Genomic DNA, 21276 nt, shown 5'->3' with positions numbered 1-21276 from the left:
CTCTGGCTGATCGGGGCCGTCTCTGACGGCCCCGATCAGCCAATAATTCCGGGTCATCGGGTCACTGGAGACCCGATTGACCCGGAATCCGCCGCAGATCGCTGGACTGAATTGTCCAGCGATCTGCGGCCATCGCCGACATGGGGGGTCATAATGACCCCCCTGGGCGATATGCCCCGATGCCTGCTGAACGATTTCAGCAGGCATCGGGGACCGGCTCCGCTCCAGATGGTTGCGGGGGGCCGGTAAAACACATGACGTTCTCATACGTCATGTGTCCTTAAGGACTCGGAAATGGAGACGTATGAGAACGTCATGTGTCCTTAAGGGGTTAAAGGTGTATTCCGGTGGGAAACTTTTTTTTTTTTTTTTAAATCAACTGGTGCCAGAAAGTTAAACAGATTTGTAAATTACTTCTATTAAAAAATCTTAATCCTTCCAGTACTTATTAGCTTCTGAATACTACAGAGGAAATTCTTTTCTTTTTGGAATGCAGAGCTCTCTGCTGACATCATGACCACAGTGATCTCTGCTGACATATCTGTCCATTTTAGGAACTGTCCAGAGTAGGAGAAAATCCCAATAGCAAAAATATGCTGCTCTGGACAGTTCCTAAAATGGACAGAGATGTCAGCAGAGAGCACTGTGTTCAAAAAAGAAAAGAATTTCATCTTTAGTATTCAGCAGCTAATAAGTACTGTAAGGAATAAGATTTTTTAATAGAAGTAATTTACAAATCTGTTTAACTTTTTGGCAACAGTTGATTTAAAAAATAAAAATAAAAAATGTTTTCCACCGGAGTACCCCTTTAAGTGGGTTTCACTTTCAAGTGCTCCTCAGAGGTTAGAGAACTGAAGAAAGAAAGAGGAAATTATGTAAGTTGGGGGCAGCATTTTGTTTCAGTTTCTTGCTAGGCCCCCTATGTACACTGTGTTTTTTCTACAGCTATAATTCATTTTATTCATTTATTTATTTTGGGGTGTTGGAGGAAACCAGAGTAACCACAGAAAACCCACACATACATGAGGAGGACCCCAGCACTATAAGGCAACAGTGCTAACCACTGACTAAGTGTTACTGGGCACTATCATTATACATATACATGGCTTACACTGCATTTAATAGAGGAGAGGTTTATCTTATTATATTCCACCTTCAGTAATTGTAAATTACATTGAATGCAGATAAACTAGCATGATATTTACTTTGGTTCCTGGTGAATACTATTTACTCTGTCATCACTGAGAAACTGCACAATTATGAATCTCGGGAAGAATTCAGTATTTTGAGATCAAAGCCAGCAGAAACCAATAAGACATTTTTACAGAATAGTTTATCCTGTTTTAAAGGGGTACTCCGGTGAAAAACTTTTTTTTTTTAAATCAACTGGTGTCAGAAAGTTAAACAGATTTGTAAATTACTTCTATTAAAAAATCTTAATCCTTCCTGTACTTATTAGCTGCTGAATACTACAGTGGAAATTCTTTTCCGTTTGAAACACAGAGCTGTCTGCAGACATCATGAGCACAGTGCTCTCTGCTGACATCTCTGTCCATTTTAGGAACTGTCCAGGGTAAAAGGAAATCCCCATAGCAAACATATGCTGTTCTGGACAGTTCCTAAAATGGACAGAGATGTCAGCAGAGAGCACTGTGCTCGTGATGTCAGCAGACAGTTCTGTGTTACAAAAAGAAAAGAATTTCCACTGTAGTATTCAGCAGCTAATAAGTACAGGAAGAATTAAGATTTTTTAATAGAAGTAATTTACAAATCTGTTTAACTTTCTGGCACCAGTTGATTAAAAAAATAAGTTTTTCACCGGAGTACCACTTTAATGCTCAAGTCTCAGTTAAACCACTATGTTCTAAGAGTTCCACTGCCAGCCTATACTTTTGCCATCCTGTTTGTTGTTAAGGTAGAGTGAGGGGTGTAACTGGATGGCTGACAAAACATATGCCCTGGGTGCCCCAACATGCCACCCTACTTTGGCCAGAGTGTTTAAATACAGGGCCTGGCTTCAGGAGAAGGATAGCCTAGCTGTGACTTTGGGGAGTGTATTCAGTTCTGCTGTTGTCTGTGCCCCAATTGTTGTCAATGAAGAAATCATAAATTTAAACATGACTGTATTATGAGTCCCTGCAAGATAGATACTGATGCCATTAGACTGAACAAAATTATATGGAAGTATAGTAAATAGGAAATAGTGTTCAGCCAGAACCCCTAGATTAGCATACAGGGCAGTGAGACCTGTATAAAAAGATACTAAAGAAAGCAAATAGGGTGAGTTGTAATGCTAGTAAAGCCCAAGGACGAAAAGTGTCTAAAATGTAATTGACATTGCTCTAAAAAAATGTCCCCCCATGTACAGCCAAGAAGAGTCAATGTAAAACTTACACTGATTTTCAAACAGCATAACTTGCATTCCATAAAGGGAGAATGACTGTCGGAAGCTGTAGGTTACTGAATTTTTCTTCTTCTGGAAGATTTTTGTTACCTGGAATGTAGTTAATAAATGAACATTTAGCACAATCTGTAACAAAATGTTAACCATGTAATTGTTTACTACATACAAATGTGTATTTTATAAGATGTTAGATATTGTGTAAACGATACAATAAAAGATTCTTAATCAGGAATTAATGCTTCATAAATGCTGGATTGTGAAATATCCTATATTATTGAAAAACCTACATTTAAATCCATTTTACGGAAATTCAGGGCAACATCTGAATTGCTAAAAAGGGGTTTTCAGGCATAAATATCCATGGATATATATATAGAGAAGATTGTATAGCGGAGGGCAGCACACCACAAAAGAAGGACTTTGGTGCAGGCAGCAGGATGGACCCTGGTCACTGGTCCCAAATGTAGACAGGCAAAAGACGGCTGCAGCACTCAAATGTAGTGAAAAAATTGTGGCAGCTTTAATCCATTAGAAAATACACAGATGCAGCATTTCAGCTGCCAGTGCAGCCTTTTTCAATCATGCTTGAAAAAGGCTGCACTGGCAGCTGAAACGCTGCATCTGTGTATTTTCTAATGGATTAAAGCTGCCACAATTTTTTCACTACATTTGAGTGCTGCAGCCGTCTTTTGCCTGTCATGGATATATATATATATTTTTTTATTACTTGGGGGTCTAACACCCATGATCAGTATAATGAAGGGGCCCAGTGGGTCTGTACATGTAGCTATGTCTGGTGCTATAGCTCAACCCATTCACTGCCATGTACAGATGCCGATGATGTTGTTTTTCATGCAAAAAAATCAATAAATTTCAGCACTTTTTTTCTGCCGTTATTTCTGTCTATTTTGAGCCTTTCATGCTTGTTTTTAAACTTTTTTTTCTATAAATAGTTCACAAAATTGTCCTTACATTACATTTTCTGGCTGTGAAATTTTAATGAATGAGAATTACCAGCTGTTTTATATTTAGCCCAATATAAAAAAAACTGCCATTTTTTTGTCCTTTTTTTTGTCATAAACCCTCGGTTTATAGCTCATTAAACAGATTAAATACAATGTGTGAGAACAGCTTCATTTAAATATCCTTTTTTCTGAGGGTATTGGTAGTTTCTGGTGACTTCTAGCTTTGTTAACTACCAGCATTTGTATAAAAAGTCTGGAAAGCCTCAACCATAATGTGTCTATTTGTAGCCTATGTTACGTCTAATGATTTGGATTAAAGACAAGTAAACGAGCTGTATAAAAGCCAAACATCGCTTTACAGAGAGCACGCTGCTTCTCCTATTTATCTGCAGTTTTACAAAGCTGCTTTTATAATGCCGGCAGCGTCAGCCTTACATAAATGTATAGATTATGAAGAGGACGCATCTCTTTGATCTCCAAATCTATTTTTGAAACAGGATGAAAGCACAAAATTTATAGCGATAAAACTTTTAACAGTTTTGGAAGATTTTAACCGTACAAATAAAATATTGTGTGGACAGTCTACTATCCTGAACCAAGAAGCAAGTCTATCTCCTCCCGAGCACTACTGGCAGTCTGTATTAATAATGAAGTATCCTGACTAAATTATGTCTGACGTTGTAATTTCCGGTCATAGACTCCGCTTAACCCAATACATACCACTAGCAAGTCATTAAACAGGAAAATTTCTCTCTGATGTAAACCAAGCTTTTGGGGTTTGTTTGGGTCAGGAACTTCAAAAAGACGACAGTAGCAGACCAGTCTTCGATGTGGTAAGGAAAGGACCTGTAAATAGACAAATACAGAATTCATATGAGGTTGTCAGGATCCGAAACTAAAGTTTTTGACCAAAAAGTGGAGGAGAAGTTTGATAGGGCTACAAGAACTCTATTATCTGCATAAAGGGGTACTCCGCTGCTCAACATTTGGAAAAAACTGTTCCAAATCCTGGAGACTGTGGCAGGAGCTCGTGATGTCATAGCCCCACCCTCTCTTGATGTCACGCCCCGCCCCCTCAATGCAAGTCTATGGGAGGGGGCGTGAGAGCTGTCACGCCCCCTCCCATAGACTTGCATTGAGGGGGCGGGGCATGACATCATGAGGGGGCGTTGTTATGACGTCAGGAGCTCCCGGCGCCGGCTCCAGCATTTGGAACAGTGTTCCAAACGCTGAGCAGCGGAGTACCCCTTTAAGGGTAGGGTACACACGCCTTATTTTGCAGCTGCATATTTTCCTACACATTGAAGTCGATAGGGAGCAAAATACATTGACTTAAATGGGTAGGTAAATACGAAACAGCAAATATGTAGTAAAATACGGCAAGTGGGACCCTACCCTAAAGGCTATAAACACCTGAATGCATTTTTTATTTTTGCTTTGTACTCAACATGGTGCAAAAACACTTTCTCCATAGGTCTTTATAAAAAAAAGTTTGCTTAGTTTCCTTTCTATAGCCACTACAGTTTGCTGTATGACCTCTGTATTCTGTCTACACTTATGCACAACCTATATAATTTTCCTCAAAAAAAAAATGCCTTTCCTACTCATCTACAACCTGTGTGAGCTGTCTGTCTTCCAAGGATTATCTCTCCGTGTGCCTTGGTCTAAGCCGGTATGTAATCATCCCCCCTCCCTGATGCTATCTCTGACAGACTGCAAAAAGTCCTTCTGACAGATTTGTTTTATATTTCTCTGAGCAGAAGCTAAATACTGTAGTAGGACATTTCTTAGAAGAATATTTAGAACGTTGTTTCATTTTGTATTTAGGAAACTAATGAATAAAACAATTCAGTGCAAAGGTGTCCATAACCTTTACGGGACCTTTCACATTTAAAGTGCACTCCATGTGGCTTCTTGTCATGGAGCAGGAGAAGATTTGCTGAATGATGTATAGTTTTGTAAGAAAAGTTCCAGGAGAACTTGTTATTAACTCTCTGCTCATTCTGGACTAATTAGTCTAGTGGGCTGTCCTACTCATGCAGAAAGAACTGTCAATCACTGAGTAGGACCACCCACTTGACTACATAGTCCAAAACATGTAGGGAGTTACATGATTGCACAACAAGTTATCCAGGATCTTTTTCCACAAAACTATATATCAATCTGCTCAGCTTCTCCTGCTATCCAACATGACGGCTAAAGAATGGACTGCAGTTGCCGTTTTCGGAGCCAAAACCAGTAATGGGAAATATAAAGGAAGAACCCTATATTTCTTCTTCCAGCTGGAATCACTTTTGGCTTTGGTTGAGAAAAACAACTGCAGCAAGTGTTTCAATGGCATAGAAAACAAAACAAAACCCTGTACTTTAAAACACCCAATGAGTTTTTATCAGAAGTAAAAAATATACATTTGGTTTAGGTAAATTCACAGAATTTACTTCAAATTAACTTCATCATCCATGATCCTTTGGCATTCTGCATAGACTTTTCTTAGGTTAGAGATCACTCCTGATGTACACCATCTTGATTTCACCATAACCAAGGCACTTCAGGGGAGATTTATCAAAACCTTTCCAGAGGAAAAGTTGCCCATAGCAACCAATCAGATCTCTCCTTGAAAGAAGCAATCTGATTGGTAGCTTTGGGCAACTTTTCCTCTGGACAGGTTTTGATAAATATCCCCCCTCATGTTTACTACATCCTTATAGTAAGCTAAACTACTTATGGCCATATAGGATAGCAGGACTTCCCAACTTCAGGACTAGAAGGACCTATTTATATTTTTAAGTATTCAATGCTCCCCAGACAATGAATACCATAGACCTGTATTCCACCATGTCAGATTTTTCTTAAATCTTCTTATTAAGCCTATTGCTGAACCTACATAGATACATGTAAACATGTACATAAATAAATGCTCAAGGGATGATATCAAGGGATGTTTGACAGACACAAGGCATAGTCACTGCTGACATAATATTTCTACAAATAACAAACATAAAAACATCCAAAAACTTATTACTGCGGTTGTCTCATCAAAAACTTTGAAAGCTAAATATGGCATCAATATCTGTGTAAAGTATTGTGTCTCCTGTCGTCTCTGATCTGTTTTTTTTTTCAGGAGGCTGCACAGTGGGCGAATGTCTTTAAATGATCAACTATATAGATTAGGAAAAAGGCTAAGCAGAACCGCCAGGAAACAAAGTAGCAGGGTTGCCACTTTGTTGTAGTGAAAAATGAGGGTCAGGCAGTCATATCTCCTACAAATTTACATTGATAACAGACAACATTGCCATGTCAGGATCTAGATCAATGTTTCCCAACCAGTGTACCTTCAGCTGTTTCAAAACTACAACTCTCAGCATGCCTGGACAGCCAATTTATCCTACTGGGACCTCTGATCTAATCCATGGCACCTAATCTAAATTAGCACTGTGATGTGGTCTAATAAAAGTTACTACTTAGCATCAATATGACATCAACTGCCATGTGTATAGTGACCAAAAAATTATTATAAATTAACCTTTATTTTAATAATTAAATAAAAATATTCTCAGTAAAGTAGCAATAAACATACGAGTTAATAAACTAAGAAATTGGCCTTTTTATTACTGATAAATATTGTTCATATCCCCAAAAAAATCTTATGTACGTGAAATGTTCCTTCATTTAGATATCAATTTGGGGCCTGTTGCTTGCAAAGATATTTTCTGCATCTTTTTATTATACACAAATAACTTTATGGGTTATTCTATAGAGGAGCGATAGATAGATATAAAGATAGATAGATATCCACATGAAGAAAAATAGCAGCACTCCAGGTTCACGTGGAAAAAGTATAAGGCTTTTATTCACCACGCATCAGGGCGACGTTTCGGCCGTCTCACACGGCCATTGTCAAGCTTGACAATGGCCGTGTGAGACGACCGAAATATCGCTCTGATACGTGGTGAATAAAAGCCTTACACTTTTTCCATGTGAACCTGGAGTGCTTCTATTTTTCTTCATGTGGATATCTTTGGGACTGTGACCGAGTCCAACCATAGCCTTCACCCTCCAACATCTTTTTTCAAGTTCTGCCCTACCTCTGGAAGAAGATAAATAGACAGAAAGATAAATATAGATAGATAGATAAAAACAAAATTTGTAGAGCAGCACATTAAGTCCTCAATATAGGTGGTGCACGCAGCAGGATGGCCTTGGTCAAGGCCCAATACACATCCAAGAAAAAAGCAATAGCTGCAGCTCGATCTGCTTTGTTCTTAGATATATTAATATGTACATGGCTCTTCTATAGAATAAGCTATAGTTATATAGTTAAATATAGTTATAGTGTCATGGTCATTCAAGTATAATAGAAAGATGCAGAAAATACCTTTGCAAGGAACAGGCCCAAAACTGATATCTAAATGAAGGAACATATCAAGTACATAGGTCACTAAAAGTGTGTGTGTGTGTGTGTGTGTATATATATATATATATATATATATATATATATATATATATATATATATATATATTTATATACACACACACGTATCTATACAGTTCTCTGTATGAACGAACCAGGTGAGGCTAAGGGCATAGAGACCAATGTAGGTTGCTCACCCACAGAAAATTCATATGAACACATTTCAGACTTTATGAGAACTCAAGAACAGATCAGAACATTAGACGGGTTCTACTAGAGTTTAGAAAAAAAATGTTAACAAAACGAATACCTACACAGCCAAGTCCATGGTGTAGGGATCCAATCTACAGTAAAGAGACACACATAAAATCATTAGCAATAAAAAAAAAAATACATAATGCAGTGACAAGACAACCAGGCTGGGACTCCAACATGAAGAATTAGATGAAAAAAACACTTGCATAAAACTTTTAACATCACGTGTAAAAAATTGGCAAGCATCAATAAATTACAATATATTATTGGTTTTATAGTTTCATTATGGGACTTGATGAGACCAATGGGAAGTTATTGCTACCACTTGAAGTGTTATTTCCAGGGATCTTTGGCTTTGTTGAAGATAAATTAAAGGAGTAGTGTAGTGAAAGATATCCCCTATCCTTTGGATAAAGGATAAGTTAAGTTATAGATCGCAGGGGGTCCGACCGCTGGGACCCCCCGCAATCTCCTGATCAGGGCCCGTCAGTCTGCTGAAGGGGGCGTGCCGACCCCCGCATGTAGCGGCAGCCAACACGCCCCCTCCATGTATCCCATAGAGATACATGAAGGGGGCGTGTCGGCCGCAGCTTCCTGCAGGGGTAGGAATGGTTACTTCCAGCTGAACTAGAGTCAATGAAGAGACAGGGCCTGAGGGATGGGATCACTGCAGCAACATTGACATTTCAGTTCAGAGGGCACTAATATGTGGGAAGCAATAAAACAAGTTTTCCTTCCATCATGAGACGTACAGATTCTGATGATGTAATTTATTACACAGAACATATAATCTGTTTTTGAACATTATAAAAAAAAATTAAAAAAAAGCCCAGAAGTTGACCAAAGTCCATCAATGTATCACCGGAGCAGACTGATTTATCCGGGTAGGGGAGGTGTTGCTGGGATTTGCACTTTGGGTTGCCAATTGGCATCTTCCCAAATTTCTGTTAGGTTAACGGAATAATCCATAATAATAAAATGTGTATATAAGATGTGCAACAACATATAGTGTGAGTATTACAGGAAAGCAGAATACGGTGAAAGCCAAGGACTTCGTAACAGCCAGTTAACAAAGGGTTGCGACACAGATGGAACAACATTTATCACCTACCCTGTGCTAGGTCACTGTGGGCATTTCAGAGGCACTTATGGCTTGTTGGTCAACCTATTTATCTACACGTTTTTATCACTTTTCTGTGCTATTTTAAATATTTAAAAGAAAAATTCAAGTGATATATTGTAGTAAAACATGACGACTGTCAGCGCAAATTATTTTACCATAACTTACCGGCTTCTTGCCTACAATAAGTTTTTCAACCTTCTGAACTTGAGATACATGATCTTCATTAGTTTTGAGTTCACGCTTACGGATGCGCTCATAAATGCCTATTAGCATCTCTCGCGGGATGTCCTCGCCATCGTCCACACCTGCAGAGAGTGACAGTTCTCATTACCAGAGGACGAGACATTATGGCTTGTTACTGCTGATGTCTCTGCAAGGTCAGGCCCAAGGACAATGATCGCACATATCGCTGTTTTTCAGGGATGGACAAGCACGTTCTGAATTGACAATTAGCCCGGGCACCACAACAGCCTTTTTCTGGATAGTTGGTTCAGCGTGAAAATGATATTCGCACCGTTACTTGTTATGCATTCATTACCCGCCATGCCAGGCAGCATTGTTTAATTACCCAGAAGTATATAAAATCCACATTATGCACGGAAGGGCTTTCTTTATCATTACAAAAGTGATTTATCTGCCTTTTGAGATACTTCCAAAGATCACTGGACTATCCTGATGAATTAAATCATGTTCTTAAAAATATCCGCACTAGGTATGTCATCAACTTTAATGCTGAGGTTTGTAAGTGGTCATGTTTACAATGGATGTCACTTTGTGTTCTTTGTAAGGGGAATAGGCAGACAAAATACATTTATGTCATCTATCTATCTATCCATCCTTATCTCAACATATATCTTCTGGTGTCTATTTATATCCATCTACTAGCTGAGTACTCAGTGTTGCCCGGTTTTTCCTTCCTAATCCTTGTTGGGGAGGAAAATAAACAAAGGAGGAAGCTTTTGACTTCATATCCCATCCTCATATATTGTTGTCATATCCCAACCCCATATGCCGTCCTCATGTCCCAACCTAGTATCCCGACCTCCTATCCCGACTTACCATCCCGACCTCCTATCCCGTCCTCCTATCTCGACCTCCTATCCCGGCCTCCTATCTCGTCCTCCTTTCCCATCCTCCTATCCCTTCCTCCAATCCTGACATCCTATCCCGACCTCCTAACCCAACCTCCTATCCCGTCCTTATATCTCGTCCTCCTATCTCGACCGCCTATCCCGACCTCCTATCCCGACCTCCTATCCCGACCTCCTATCCCGACCTCCTATCTCGACCTCCTTTCCTGTCCTCCTTTCCCGACCTCCTATCCCGTCCTCCAATCCTGACATCCTATCTCGACCTCCTATCTCGACCTCCTAACCCAACCTCCTAACCCAACCTCCTATCCCGTCCTTATATCCCGTCTTCCTATCCCAACCTCCTATCCCGACCTCCTATCCCGACCTCCTATCCCAACCTCCTATCCCAACCTCCTATCCCATCCTCCAATCCCGTCCTCCTATCCCGACATCCTATCTCGACCTCCTATCCCGACCTCCTAACCCGACCTCCTATCCCGTCCTTATATCCCGTCCTCCTATCTCGACTTCATATCCCGTCCTCCTATCTCGACCTCCTACCCCGTCCTCCTATCTCGACCTCCTATCCCGACCTCCTATCTCGATCTCATATCTCGACCTCCTATCCCGACCTCCTATCCCTTCCTCCTTTCCTATTCTCCTTTCTCGACATCATATCTCGACCTCCTATCCCGACCCATAATATGTGTATCAGGTATTGAAATATCTCCAGCCGTACAGAAGTTATGTGGAAACATACATTTCCCATTGATTTGCATGGGACTTTAAACAAAAACCCTGACCCTCACAAATGGGGGTAGTTAAGGGTTAAAATAACTATCCTATATTTTAAGTGGCCTTATAAATAACATGTGACCAAGTATTATCGAAATATCTCCAGCTGTTTGGAAGTTATGCAGTAACATGTATTTCCCATAGACTTGTATGGGACTTTAAACGAAAACCCCGACCCTGGCAAATGGGGGTGAGTAAGGGTTAAATCACCTATCCTATGTTTTTTGTTGACATATAAATAACATGTGTGCCAAGTTTCATGATAATATTTTTAGCCGTTTGGACGTGATGCTGGAACATACACACATACACACACATACATACATACACACACACACACACACACACACATACACATACACACATACACACACATACATACATACACACACACATACACACATTGAGTTTTATATATATATCTAGATTGCTCAGCTTGCACATCACATTTGGCCTCCATTTAACGTATATGCTGGGATGCATACTTTAAATGGATGCCTGTGACAAATATAATATAGTGGCCACCATCACCCACAGGGTACTAGTGTGAAAAAAAATACATTTAACGTACATTTATTTTTCTAACTAGATACCATTGTAAGCATATAATAATAATAATAGCATATTCTATACCTTTTTTGGTGACTTACTGATGTATACATGCCAGATTACAGTTAAAAGAGTATCCTCTTGGCCTCCGACTGGCCTGTATACATCAGTCTAATATAACACAATGGGGGCTGTAGTATGTACATTGGAAGCTTTTCAGGCATACTTGCTAGACATACATTATCTATCTATCTATCTATCAAACTATCCATCTCATGTCAATCTATCTATCTGTCTGTTTATCTATCTATCTATTTGACAGTAGAATAGAGTATTGAACGTGAACATCTGTTACCTCGTAAATTCTTTACAAAATCCTCCAGCTTCATCTTTCGCTCAGGCTTGACATTGGGGCTATACATGTCAGTGTTGAGAAGGATGATTGCAAAGGCCAAGATGAAGATGGTATCTGGATTCCGGAACTGCCTGACAACACCAGGGTTACAGATGCAATACCTCTGGCTGTAATACAAGATCAGAACATCATGTATAACTCATTCTACTCCCTAAGATCCAAAGGACGAGTTGGGTTTGTTTACAAGAATACACATGATTCCATAATAAATAGAGTTATAACATACTGAATGGGGTTTTTTATCACGTGGTAAAGAAAACTTACAGTATGTGGCCTAAACACAACATACAATTTATTGTTTTACATTATAAGTGCACGTTGTCTGGCTGAGGGAACAGAACGAAGAGGAACAGAAACCTACAGTAGAAGATTTTAGCCATCTAGCCTGCCCTTATATCATTTTCTATTTTTAATCATATGATAGATATATGTTTCTTCCAGAAAGGCTACATGTCTTTCCTAAGAGTCAACAAGACAATTCAAACTCTGCATTTTATAACACTAGAGCTGCAATGTAAAAGAAGCACATTGTCAGGTTTTAGATCTTGTTTTCCTGTCGGGCATGGTGGTGGTCCTTATTCAGGCTCAGTGAGCAGAAAGTCCAGATTATTGTATAATAGAGGCTTTGTGTCTCTATAAGAAATTGTCAAATTGAGAAGCTCCAGGTCTTTCTAGCTTCCTTTAGGTGTTGTTTTCCTGTATATCAATCTATGTAAGGTCTCGTGGTGCATATGCTGTATGTATTCTCTAATGGGACCGCTAATGAATGAAAATGTAATAGATGTTAAATCTCAGAATCGCAGCATCGGAGCCATATCCTACAGCACAGTGCTCAGAGGATGACATATGAGAGCATTATGTAATTGTCTCAGTAGACAAATGTTCTCTAGTGAGCCTCGGGGCATCCATACATGGATATTCCAGGTGAAAGCTAAACTTACTGGAAGCATACATACAGTTTACAAAAAGGATAAAAAGTAGTTCTTAGGTCTTAAGGGGGTATTCCTAAAATGTGTGTCTGTTAGATTCTGCAGAGACAAATCATAGCTAGGAGAAGTCTTTGTGGAGGTCCAGGCCAGATGATGAAACATAGGACTCTGATAAAAGAAGACGTCATTCTGGGGTCTGTATTATGCAGTGGGGTGTCATTCTGGGGTCTGTATTTTGCAGTGGGGTGTGATTCTGGGGTCTGTATTATGGAGTGGGTATGATTCTGGGGTCTGCATTATGCAATGGGTGTGATTCTGGGGTCAATATTATGCAGTGGGTGTGATTCTGGGGTCTGTATTATGCAGTGGGTGTGATTCTGGGGTCTGCATTATGCAATGGGTGTGATTCTGGGGTCTGTATTATGCAGTGGGGTGTCATTCTGGGGTCTGTATTTTGCAGTGGGGTGTGATTCTGGGGTCAATATTATGGAGTGGGTGTAATTCTGGGGTCTGTATTATGCAGTGGGTGTGATTCTGGGGTCTGTATTATGCAGGGGGTAATACTGCAGGTTGGGATTAAAATGGTTATCCTTGCTACAGAAAAACTTTATTGGCTGTTGTGTGCAATCCCCATTTCTCTGTATTGTCCTCACTGTAAGGTCGTCACAGTGAGGATAATATACAGGGAAAATCCTGAAAAAATACCTCAGTGACAAGACACCCCCCATAAGCTGCACCCACAAAATACCACACCCATAAGCCACACCCATATTTCCAGCACACCGAGCAGCTTAACATTTTTTGCCCACACTGCTATCAAAAGGTTGCCTACACCTGCAGTCAGGGGTCTAGTCCTGGAAAAAAAGGGTGGGAACTCACCCAAGATTTCCACTCCTGCTAATGGGAACAGTGTTCTAGTTGTGAAAAAAGTGGCAATTGGCACATTTCTGGCCCAAGCACCATTAGAAGAAATTGTGAAAAGGGAGCAGTTGAGTTGTATCCTATTTATAGCACAACTCATTTCATTGCAGTCTGTACTGAAGATTGTTTGTTGTGGTGGTATCACACCAAGTAGTGCTGTTTTCCCCTGCTTTATGTATTTTCTACACAAAATTGGAAGGGAAAAAAAATATTTAGACTGTTGACAGGGCCCTTTCTCTGAAATGTATGCCCCTATCTAAATTGTATATCTTTATTAACTTAAACGTGTTGAAAATGAAACCATTATTAGTACTGAAACTGAACTATGCAAGTACAAGTTCCAGATGGTGGGCACTGTTTGATGGGTGATCCATATGAATGCTTGTAACATCAGCAGCTGCTAGCGGGCATCATATGGTAGAAGAGCATCTGGAAGAACATACAGTGCAAGTTGGCCAACTGTGGTCAAGGAAGTGCAGATTACCCGTCTTGCTGAGATGACTTCACATATGTCCGTATCAGTGGATTGTGGCTTTGTTTTCCGTGTTTAATGAACCACAAATCACAGTTTATTTTCCAGTAACCGCCTGCAGTCCAATGCTTTTCTACATGTAAGAGCAGAGATCGGCCCATGAAATGTATTCCTCATCCCTGACCTTCAGATGCAGGCGCTGTATTTCCAGGGACGGCTCATCCCTCCCTAGTGTTTTCACACATGCTGTTTAAATTCCACACAACCGAGCCATGACCATCTGACTCTGCTTAAGTCAAACTGCAAGAGCTTAGTGAAGCTTAAATCTTTTACTAACTGTTTGCAGCTCCACATATTCTGAATTCCTGATGTGTTATTTCCACCTGCCAACCTTGTGTACTACCTCGAAAAACACTCTATATACCTACACATGACAACAAAACACATACGACAGAATGGAAAATGAGTCCAGAATGCATACCTAAATGCTTCGATGAGTCTCTCCACTTTCTGGGCTTCTCCCTGTACCCGTATATGAGCTTGGAACTTCCTGAGAGCTTCATCTAACTCCATGGCTGAAAAATCCATCTCATCAACCACGCAGCTGGAACACAGAATCACATTTGCATTGTTTAGCCTCCCAGCTGGGAGCCAGAGCTGTGAGGAAATTAGGTAGCTTTAAGTATATTAAATTATTAGCATTATATGTTATTTAGTAATTAAACGGCGGCCAACTGCTTAATTCCAAATGTCCCCATCTCTTGGCGATCACAAATGACGTGACAAAAAAACTGAAAATCCCATCACATGTGCAATGCAACAAAAAATATCTGTGACCAGTCTGATGGATCGCCATGGTTCAGAGGAAGACCATTTGTAGATTGTACAGGGATCATAAATATGCAAGCAATATATGGTAAAATGAATGTGGATCCAACATTAATGTCAAAGGGGAAAATGGTCTACATGTCGCCATGCACTTAAAGGAGATTTATCACTTTACAATGCTGACATAACAATACTGTGCCATTTGACTAATAGTAGCTATTAAAGTATATTTATAGTTATTCGCGAGGGGTGTCCATTCTTCCTTCCCTCTCAGCAATGATCTCTGGCTGCCAGGTATTTCAACATGTACATGACAGCCATCAATCACTAGTGAGAGGTACTGGAAGATGCGGGTGGAGCGTTCAGCTTATGAATACAGCAGACTTATAACTTTGAATCTGACGTATTCCTTAGTCAAACTACTGAATAAGACAGATTTATCGCACTGTCTTATAGTAAAATCCCTCTGTGGATCCAGGATCTTCCTGCTCTTTGATAAATGGAACCAAAATTATTCAAAATCAGCCACTATGGCCGAAGCAATTTGTAGTGGACAAAAACACAATTCCAATTTTGGTCACAATTTTTCACAGAGTGTTGGTTCACAATTTTAGTATAAAGTAAGCCAGCGTAAGAATATGGCTGGATGGATATGTTTCATAAGGTGTGTTTTCCCTGGCAACAGTTTATGGAGTCCCTTACATTTCATTCATTAATTCAATAATCGCCTTCACATGGAATGAGGCAGTGGCTAGAATCCTCCCTCTTTTTTTTTTCTTTGTTCCCTCCCTCTGTCTGTTTTCTCCTTTTTCCTTCTATCTTCTGGGTTTTTAGTTACTATGCATTGCTCAATATATAGGTTTTATATTGGGTCTCTGGCTTGTAGACTTCTGGGCTCTTTCTTTCTTGAGTGTTGGAAGTTGATGGGAACCTTATTGTCTCAGTGTCACCCAGACATTTTGTTGTTCACTTGTTTTTGTATTTCCTCTTGGAGCTCTGGGACCTCCGTGTCTATTCCTAATATTGCTGTGCAGAGATTTTTACCATACACTCTTTGTTTTTTGTTTATCTTTATTGAAAACTTAAAGGGGTACTCCGACCCTAATACACCTGTGGTGGCCCAGTACGGGAGGTGTTACCCCGTACCCTTGCTGCCCTGTCCGGCAGTCTCCCTTCAGTGTCCCATGGGCTCCATTGTACTTGTTTCCCCCCCCCCCCCCCCCTCTGTACATATGTTCTGCATGATAATGTATTATAAAATGTCTTGTTGCTTTAAGCGTTGTAACATGTGATATGTCATGTGATTGTTACCCAGGAGATATTATTGACCAGGTGATCCCTGCTAGTCTCCCCCATATAAGCCCTCTAGATAAGTCTTTGCTGAGGTCAGTCGTGCCTAGTGTGTGTGTACAGAGTGTTGGAGGCCTCATAGTCAAGTCCTGCAGTCACCATCAAATGCAAGTAAGCTACAGTCATAGCTTTGTCAGTCTTCAGTCAAGTAAGTCCCTGTCATCTGCCAAGTCAGCATGGCCTGCATTACATTGTCCAGTCCTACTACAAGTCCCAGCAAGCCCTTAAGGTCTCTGAGTGACTGGTCACCTCCATGGGCCCTGGCTGAAAATACCTCGGGGGCACTGCGCTGTCACCATTGACGGCTATGCAGTACTCGCGGAATCCGCGCAAAGAATTAACATTTTCTTTCTTTGCGTGGAACAATTTCAGCGGCGGAGTTGTCCGCCGCTGAAATTCCGCAGTGTGAATGGATCGCGCAGAGACCCATTCACACTAATGTTAAGTTCACACCGTGGAATTCCACGGGAATTCCGTAGTGTGAACCTACCCTTAGTTTGAGACAGATTGTGCATGGTTTTACTTTTCTGGTTCATGACCATGTATAAATTTGGTGCAATGTAGACATGCACCAGTTTTGGGGTGTTTTCTGTACATGTGCTAAAAAAAATACCAATTTTATTTTGGCAATAATGCAATGTATAAAGTCTAGTCTTATAGCTTAAATATAGACTCATCCCTTTTGGTGTATGAAAATAAAAAGTGTTGAGTGAACTTTATTATTTTTTCTGAAGCAAACCTCGTAATAAATTTGGCAGATAGTCAATGTACCAAAATTTTGGTGCATGTGGAGCCAAAATTCCAGCACAACAGGCATACTAAATGTGGGCCAATGTATGAGTTTTGTTTTAAATGTAGACATGGGCAGCTGCCGATGGCAACCAATTACAATCTGTCTGGTTGTTAGGGGCGACTGCTCCACTGTTCTTTTGATAAATCTCCCACATTATCATTGTAGTTATTTATAGCATTGCCTGAGGGCCCGGTCCTGTGTGGGGGCCCGCACCTGCAATCTTTTTCAACCCTAAATCTCCCCCTGCATCATGCAGGTCCTGGTCAGCAGTCACTAAAAAACTGGGATCTTCATACAGAACATAATGGCAGTGACTGCAAGACCAGGACCTGCTATGAACTTTCTGAATGCTGGAAGATGTGATGTCTTTGAGGACCTGTGGTGATGTAAAGATCATGTGACTTGTGGGCAGAGCTAAAGGTCCCGAAGCAGCCAGAAGTGTAGAGTGTACCTGGTGAGTTCTTCCTGCAATCTGTTGGTGTGAAGTCACTGTTTACAGCAGTGTTTCTAACCAGGGTGCCTCCAGCTGTTGCAAAACTACCAAGCATGCTGGAGGCACCCTGCTTGGAGGACACTGATATACAGTATATACATGTGAGCTCCAGAGCTGCATTCACTATTCTGTTGGTGAGGTCACTGTGCACATATATTTCATATCTTATCCTGTACTGATCCTGAATTATATCCTGTATTATACCCCAGAGCTGTACTCACTATTCTGCTGGTGAGGTCACTGTGTACATACATTATATTACTGATCCTGTACTGATCCTGAGTTATATCCTGTATTATACTCCAGAGCTGTACTCACTATTCTGCTGGTGGGGTCACTGTGTACATACATTACATTACTTATCCTGTACTGATCCTGAGTTATATCCTGTATTATACTCCAGAGCTGTACTCACTATTCTGCTGGTGGGGTCACTGTGTACATACATTACATTACTTATCCTGTACTGATCCTGAGTTATATCCTGCATTATACTCCAGAGCTGTACTCACTATTCTGCTGGTGAGGTCACTGTGTACATACATTACTTATCCTGTACTAATCCTGAGTTATATCCTGTATTATACTCCAGAGCTGTACTCACTATTCTGCTGGTGAGGTCACTGTGTACATACATTACATTACTTATCCTGTACTTATCCTGAGTTATATCCTGTAATACTCCAGAGCTGTACTCACTATTCTGCTGGTGAGGTCACTGTGTACATACATTACATTACTTATCCTGTACTGATCCAGAGTTATCTCCTGTATTATACTCCAGAGCTGTACTCACTATTCTGCTGGAGAGGTCACTGTATACATACATTACATTACTTAACCGGTACTAATCCTGAGTTATATCCTGTATCATACCCCACAGCTGCACTCACTATTCTGCTGGGGAGATCACTGTGTACATACATTACATTACTTATCCTGTACTGATCCAGAGTTATATCCTGTATTATACTCCAGAGCTGTACTCACTATTCTGCTGGTGAGATCACTGTGTACATACATTACATTACTTATCCTGTACTGATCCTGAGTTATATACTGTATTATATTCCAGAGCTGTACTCACTATTCTGCTGGTGAGATCACTGTGTACATACATTACATTACTTATCCTGTACTGATCCTGAGTTATATACTGTATTATATTCCAGAGCTGTACTCACTATTCTGCTGGTGGGATCACTGTGTACATACATTACATTACTTATCCTGTACTGATCCTGAGTTATATACTGTATTATATTCCAGAGCTGTACTCACTATTCTGCTGGTGAGGTCACATTACTTATCGGGGGGGGGGGGGGGGGTGATGTCAGTGAGCACTCAGTGATGAGATTAGGAGACAGTGAATGCCGTAAATGTAAAAAAAATACCAAAGTCTAGAATTGCTGCTTTTTGGTCACATCATATACCATAAAAAAAATGTATAAAAAGTGATAAACAATTCCCATCTAAACAAAAAGAAAAATTACAGATCATTGCACAAAAAAATGGTCCCTCATATAGCCTTGTATACTGAAAAATAAAAGTGTTATAGGGTTCAGAATGAGAACATTTTATGCATGTAAAATATAACAAAACCTTCATAAATTGGGTATCGTTGTAATCATAATAATCACCTGCAGAATAAAGATAATTTTACCATAAATTATACTGCGTAGAAACGAACCCACACGCCCCAAAAAATTGCAAAATTTTGTAATTTTTCTATTTTTTCTTTTTGAATGAAAAAATGTATTTATTGTATGTGGGCAGGGCATCTATATGGGTGGTGGTGCATGGTGGGCCCCATGATACTCTATTGCCTGGGGGCCCCATGGAGTTGTCAGTCCATCCCTGTTTCTAGCTGGAAAAAAAAACAGGCTTCATTACAAATATATTTGTTATTTTGCAAGACTTTAACGAAGTGCATGATTTTTGACATGCAGGATTTTTATTTCCGCTAAAGCCCCATTATTTTAGCTGGTTCATTGAACAAAGCTTTGAACACTGATGTGAACATAGCCCAACACCCTGTCCCTTCTTGATAGTATAACTTATATAAAGCTGTGGATCCATCACCTCTCCCAACACATCTATTGTAGAAGACACTTGCATTCCTAATGATATATAACTTTTGGAGGATCTATTCTTTTTCTCTATTAATACTCCTGGAAATGTATGAATAAATCTACAATTGGGTGTTAACGTTCTTATCCCTACACAGCCTGATAATGCCCAGGTGTCCAACTGTTCACACATTTCTAGAATAAACTCTCCTGAGAATCAATAGGCCCGATTGTCCTTCCTTAGGGTACGTTACACATACAATCCATGTTTCGCAGCAGATTATGTACATGTGAATGTACCCATAGACGATTTTGGTAGCTTTTAACCACTGAATACCATAAACTCCCCAAAAGATCAACCATTCTGGAGATGTTCAGATGTTGTCTAGCCATTACAATTCAGCCCTATCAGAGTCACTTAAAGGGGTACTCCGCCCTTGGCATCTTATCCCCTATCCAAAGGATAGAGGATAACATGTTAGATCGCCACGGTCCCGCTGCTGGGGACCCCGGAGATCGCCGCTGCGGCACCCCGCTATCATTACTGCACAGAGCGAGCTCGCTCTGCACGTAATGACGGCGATACAGTGGCCGGAGCAGCGTGACATCATGGCTCCGCCCCTCATGACATCACGGCCCGTCCCCTTAATGCAAGTCTATGACAGGGGGCGTGACGACCGCCACGCTCCCTCCCATAGACTTGTATTGACAGGGGCGGGCCGTGACGTCACGAGGGGCGGAGCCGTGACGTAACGATGCTCCGGCTCCTGTATTGCCCGCCATTACGTGCAGAGCGATCTCACTCTGTGCAGTAATGATAGCGGGGTGCTGCAGCAGCGATCTCCGGGGTCCCCAGCAGCGGGACCCCGGCGATCTGACATCTTATCCCCTATCCTTTGGATAGGGGATAAGATGTCTAAGGGCGGAGTACCCCTTTAAGATCTTTACACTTGCCCATTTTCCTGCTGTTAACACATTTGGGGAAATTTTTCAATGGTTTTACCAGAAAACTGGAGTAAAAATGTGCACCACTCTGAATTGTTGCACAAAACACAGGAAAAGTTGCATATTTTTGTACAAATACGGAATTGCTCAAAAATGTTTATGAATTTTGAACAGAACCATTAACAGTTTTCAATACCTGATTGTTTGCTTGCTACCTGATATACCCCAGGTCCAAGAACAGCTAAGTATTCTCCTTAAGATAATGCCACCAAAGTGAATAGAACAGATTTTATATGTAATGGATTGTTTTAGTTGCTATATTGATCCTGAAACTAGGCATGACAAAGAGGCGTTAACGCATTTCGTAGAATTGGAAGAAATAGCAGGTACAAGGAAAAAGCCAGTATGCTGGAGTTCTAGGCACAGCAGGACACCCGGTGCAAACAGGGGCAGCTTTAGAAGGGACTGGAGGATTGGTAACTCTAT

The 21276-nt window shown here is 40.6% G+C and overlaps 1 protein-coding gene across 11 annotated transcripts in view; it reads right to left on the bottom strand.

Annotated features, from left to right (window-relative positions):
* Positions 1–21276, bottom strand: part of IQSEC1 (IQ motif and Sec7 domain ArfGEF 1) — an 830222-nt gene that overhangs the window by 33287 nt on the left and 775659 nt on the right. For all 11 annotated transcript variants that reach the window (XM_056524209.1, XM_056524210.1, XM_056524198.1 and 8 more), the window contains 6 exons: positions 14794–14916; positions 11931–12097; positions 9324–9463; positions 8095–8124; positions 4090–4215; positions 2395–2494 (listed from right to left, as the gene is read on the bottom strand). In XM_056524209.1, the coding sequence (XP_056380184.1) occupies positions 2395–2494; positions 4090–4215; positions 8095–8124; positions 9324–9463; positions 11931–12097; positions 14794–14916 (686 nt within the window). The remainder of the gene's footprint in view (positions 1–2394; positions 2495–4089; positions 4216–8094; positions 8125–9323; positions 9464–11930; positions 12098–14793; positions 14917–21276) is intronic.

This window comes from Hyla sarda, chromosome 6, assembly GCF_029499605.1.
Source record: "Hyla sarda isolate aHylSar1 chromosome 6, aHylSar1.hap1, whole genome shotgun sequence".
NCBI classification, from domain to species: domain Eukaryota; kingdom Metazoa; phylum Chordata; class Amphibia; order Anura; family Hylidae; genus Hyla; species Hyla sarda.
Note: the sequence above shows the minus strand (reverse complement) of the source record. Positions and strands in the feature narration are given on the sequence as shown.